This window comes from Austrofundulus limnaeus, unplaced genomic scaffold (genome assembly GCF_001266775.1).
Source record: "Austrofundulus limnaeus strain Quisiro unplaced genomic scaffold, Austrofundulus_limnaeus-1.0 Scaffold183, whole genome shotgun sequence".
Classification (NCBI taxonomy): Eukaryota; Metazoa; Chordata; class Actinopteri; order Cyprinodontiformes; family Rivulidae; genus Austrofundulus; species Austrofundulus limnaeus.
The window spans coordinates 129,682-134,208 of NW_013952585.1; the positions used below are offsets into that span (position 1 = coordinate 129,682).

The 4,527-nt window shown below is 40.5% G+C and overlaps 1 protein-coding gene across 1 annotated transcript in view; it reads left to right on the top strand.

Moving 5' to 3' along the window:
- Positions 1-1,107: 1,107 nt before the first annotated feature.
- The window catches only part of zdhhc8b (zDHHC palmitoyltransferase 8b), a gene marked incomplete in the record, with an annotated part of 85,852 nt that continues 82,432 nt past the window's right edge, over positions 1,108-4,527 (top strand). The window contains 1 exon segment of the mRNA XM_014018090.1: positions 1,108-1,509. Coding sequence (XP_013873544.1) covers positions 1,406-1,509 — 104 coding nt within the window.

Genomic DNA, 4,527 nt, shown 5'->3' on the forward strand with positions numbered 1-4,527 from the left:
TGCCCAGAGGGCCCCGATGACCACAGGCACCACTGTGGTCTTCACCTTCCAGGTCTTTTCCAGTTCCTAATGGGCACACATCCACTTTACTTTCTTAGGAGTGGTGTTATTCCAGTTCTTTGGAYGACAGAAAGAAAGAAAAATGCACGTTTTTGCCCATATTAGATAAATGGCAACCTCTTGTTTGTATAAATTTTCAATTCATAGTTTTGTTTTGTTTTTATGTAATACAAAGTCTGAGTAAGGCCCACTGTTTGAGACAAATACTTTTTATTTCGCAATAATAGTCAAACCGACTCTCGCCACACGAGGGCGCCAAATCCCTATGATCACTGTTGAAGCCATTGATATTTATTACTTTACACAGTAGGCCTAAAAGGTTGAAACCACTGCTTTGTAAGCGACGAGATTAAAACAGGAACAGTTAGCCTAAATTGAATGTATAATTTCTTTAGTAAGAACAAACACACGAATTTCTGCCACCCTAATTTGCTATTTAACTTGCCAGCAGGAAAATCTCAATTTTGTCTGTATACGTTTAAATTTTCATTTGACCTGTTTAATGTTCAGAGGGCGTCCAAACAAGTTTTGTAATAAATAACCTGAACAGCTTTGCAGATATTTATGACATTGTTGCTACTATTTTTTCATTATTCATGACTGAATTATTTTTGCAATCGTTGTATGAAAGATGCATCACCAATGACAATCTAGTAAAACTATATTTTTGCTGACAAAGCACATTGTGCATCTATATGCTGTGCAAATAAAATTAAACTTGACCTAAAAAGAATTTGTGATTATTCACTTTAAGTGCCTGTATATGGTATAATGATTGTTTTGTTTTGTATTTGTGGAGGGATGGATGAGCACTGATACATTAAAACTATGCCGAATTTACGAGTGGATGTCCATATTTATAAAAGTCCCTCTCTTTGATTTCTCTATCTTCGCGCGCTTTAATGATTTTAAAACAACCTTAAACTCGCACATTTCTATATGTAGTTTGGTGGCGCTTACGAGGAGGACCAGAGAAATTTGAGCTTAACGGATTTTAACATTTGAGCTACGTTTTAATGTTTACATCTTCTGAAAAGATTTAACAAAAAAAAAAGTTGAGAAATGCTTTTGGGGTTTTTTAAGCGAAGCTCCACCTTTTCTAGCGGTTCCGTGACCTCAGCAGTGGGCTGGATGGTGAGGGTGGGACTTCCAGGCTTTCAGAGAGCTCCGAGTGGATTCCTGCCCACTGACGGCTTGGACCTATGCGGCTTCAGCGACGGCAGAGGCGGGGGACTGGTTCGTTCGTGTCCACGGACTGAGAGAGGACCACTACACGCCGGGCGTCTCTTTTTCTACATGCGTCTACAACCRGGGATAAATAACCGAGGAATGTGGAGGATACAGAATGCCCAACAGCGCTGGAAAGAGATTTAAACCCACCAAATACATCCCGGTGTCCACTGCTGCCACACTGCTTGTGGGATCGACCACTTTATTCTTCGTTTTCACGTATGTTTCTCCTTTTTCTTCTTCTTTTGTCTGTGCGTAAAAAAAAATGTTCCCAAACTGCCGTAAAGCGCGTTCAGGAGGGGGTTRTAGCTGGAAGTTTGCACGGGTGGATTGACTGACTCGGACTGGTCTGAAGGGAGAGGATCTCTCCCATCTGACAGTGGTCTTCAAGTTCAATTCAGTGAGCTTTTCTCTGCAGAGAGAAACTGGGAGCCAGACCTGAGATTTACCGTAAAAACYACAAAAGCTGCTCCACCTAAAATGMACTGCCGTACATTGTAGAAAAGCTGAGCAGGATAAATTAATTCAAGCTGTGCTGCCCAAAATAAATGACCACAAATTATAGGAAATTTTGCTACATAAACATAAATTTCAAAAAAGCAGCTCCACGTAAAATGAATTGCCGTATATTGTAGAAAAGATGCGCAGGATAAATTCATTCAACTGTAGAGAAGCTGTGCTGCAYAAAATGAATGATCATAAATACTAGTAAATCTTGGTATGTAAAACAAGAMTACTAGAAAAGCTTTGTCACCTAAAATGAACTGACGTTTGAAGCTGCAATGGATAAAATTAAATAAATTGTGCTGCTTAAATGAGTTACTGTAAATGTGGTAAAAGCTGAGCCACATAGTGAATTACCATAAATTACAGAAAGGCTGAGCTGCCTAAAATAATTTACTGTAAATATAAGAAAATCTGTACATTATATATATATATTTTTTTTTCTTAATTAAATCTGGGTCCAGATAAGACTTCTGGATTTGGATTCAAACTACCATCCACCATTTGGAGACCCCTACCTTCGTAGAAGGTGGGCCAGAAATGCCTGGCGATGAGACGAGCAGCTTATTATTATTTTTTTTCTGTGCAGCCTCCTGCAGATTACATTCTGCAAATGAAACATCCAGTAAAGACTTGCTGTGATTGTTAAATTGTGCAGGCCTAAAATATTCACTCGGATCAATTCAAACAGGATAGTTCCATTCTGCCCTGCTAGGTTGTGCATCTTAACTTCCAGCATGTCTCCAGGAACGTTTCCTTTGAGGACTTTGAGCCAGCGTTTGGAGCAGATTCAGGAAGCGTGCATTTCTCTGTTCTAACCTTAATCAGTCTGTAAAGAAACTACAAGCAGGAAGGTCTGCTCCCCAAACCTCTCAGATGAATGAAGGATCGGGGGGAGGATATGAGGGCTGACAGCAGAGAGACTGATGCTGTTGTGAAAGCTGTCAGRTTATCCATGAAATCCACTTCACCCCACGTTTCATATGTGCAGGGTTCCCCAGGGGGATTTGAGAATGATTTGGGGAATGTTTCACAGCAGTGGTTGTCTGCCTCACACCTGTGTGTCACAGATAAAACAGTCYCTCACCGCTTCGCTGCATTTTAATGTCCACAGGACACGTCTGTACATTCATTAGCTTTCATGATTTTGCTCATGTTCTATCTGCCTTTTTACCGATAAACATCCTAAGCTGCGGTTTTATGAGATACAGTAAAAACAAGGTTTGTCCCACCAGGACAGAACAAACCGCTCAAACTCGTGGAAAACTATYAAAAGATATATTCCTAACTCTATGAAATGATGCAGTTTGCAGCTTAGTCCAGTCTGRATTCACTGAGGTGCAATTCTGAAATGCGGGTATGYACTTAATGTAAACAAAGCACTTTGCTGGAAGCTTGAGTCACAAACTTGGCCTACATTAGGCTGATTGTACAGATTTTGCTTGTTCCTTCATGATTTTTTTTGTCTTTAACATTGAGACAAGCATCTGGTGTTTCTGAACTCCAAGGATTGCATATTTTAAAAGCCACTGTATCATCTCTAGCTTTGCATAAACAAATAACCTAATTTACAAGTCTTAATATGAAGCGAATGTGTTTAAGACGAGATGAGTCACTCTGCTGGCAAACAGTGAAAGCCAGGAGGTTCTCCTCTCTTGTTTTAGTGTTTGATTTGGTGTTTGTTAAAGTCTCTCTCTACACTTTAAGGTTCATCCCTTAGCAGATGGCTCAAGGTTGAGGATTAGTGTTCCTGCTTCACTTTACAGAAAAAAAGAWAGGGGAAAACAAAAAAAAGAGACACGGAGGATTGAGTTGTGTGTAATGTAATGGAACCTGTGGAGCAGCACAGGTCCAAACAAGGCCAGGTCTCCTCATTCTCAGACACCCGGAGGGTCAATTAAAGTGAACCCCGTCTGGGCTTTTCTCTATTTTGGGAGTGGAAAACTGCAGAACTACTGTGAAAGCTAACGGCAGCTCGCATGTCTCTGCAAACCTCAAAAAAAAAAAAAAAAAAAAAAACATCCACAGTCCTTGAAGAAAAGTTAAACTTTTATCTTTTACTGCTTGTTCGACGAGAAGTTGGTGCAAAATGTAGGAACATGGCAGGACTAATGCCTGGTTCACACAGCAAGATTTTGAACTCGTCGGTTGATTTTCGAAACCTGAGAGACACGAGGATAAAAAGTCATGTATATAACAGGTGTGGTCCTACAGTGTGTGGTGTACAACCACATGGCAAAGACAACACAACTGCACACAAACAGGTGTCACTCATGAACGTTCAGATGGGAAATCTCGCGAGAATTCTCGAGATCAAACGTGAGTTCAGAGTAAACAAACATGGCAGAAGAGGAAGAAGCAAAAGCAAAAAGATGGGCTCTCTGTTGCGCCATGGCAGTCGTTTCGTCTTCTGCATATCGGATTGCTCATCACCTCGATTTCAGATTGTCAAATTCATCCAGCTGCATTCTCGTTTGTGCCTGGGAAACCCCAAACACGCTGGGATGTCGGGCCAAGTCAATCCAACACGTTGAATAGCCCCGACTTGAGTTCGGAGTGGTCCCAAAGTCCTTCCAAGTGGACTAGATCACTCGTAACTAGGGCTGCCATGATTAGTCGATGACTAATTGATTATTAAAATAGTCGATAACTAATTTAATAATCAATTATTTGTTTGTTTGTTTGTTTGTTTTTTTGTTCTTAGTTTGTTTTTCTCTCCAAACTGCTTTGACA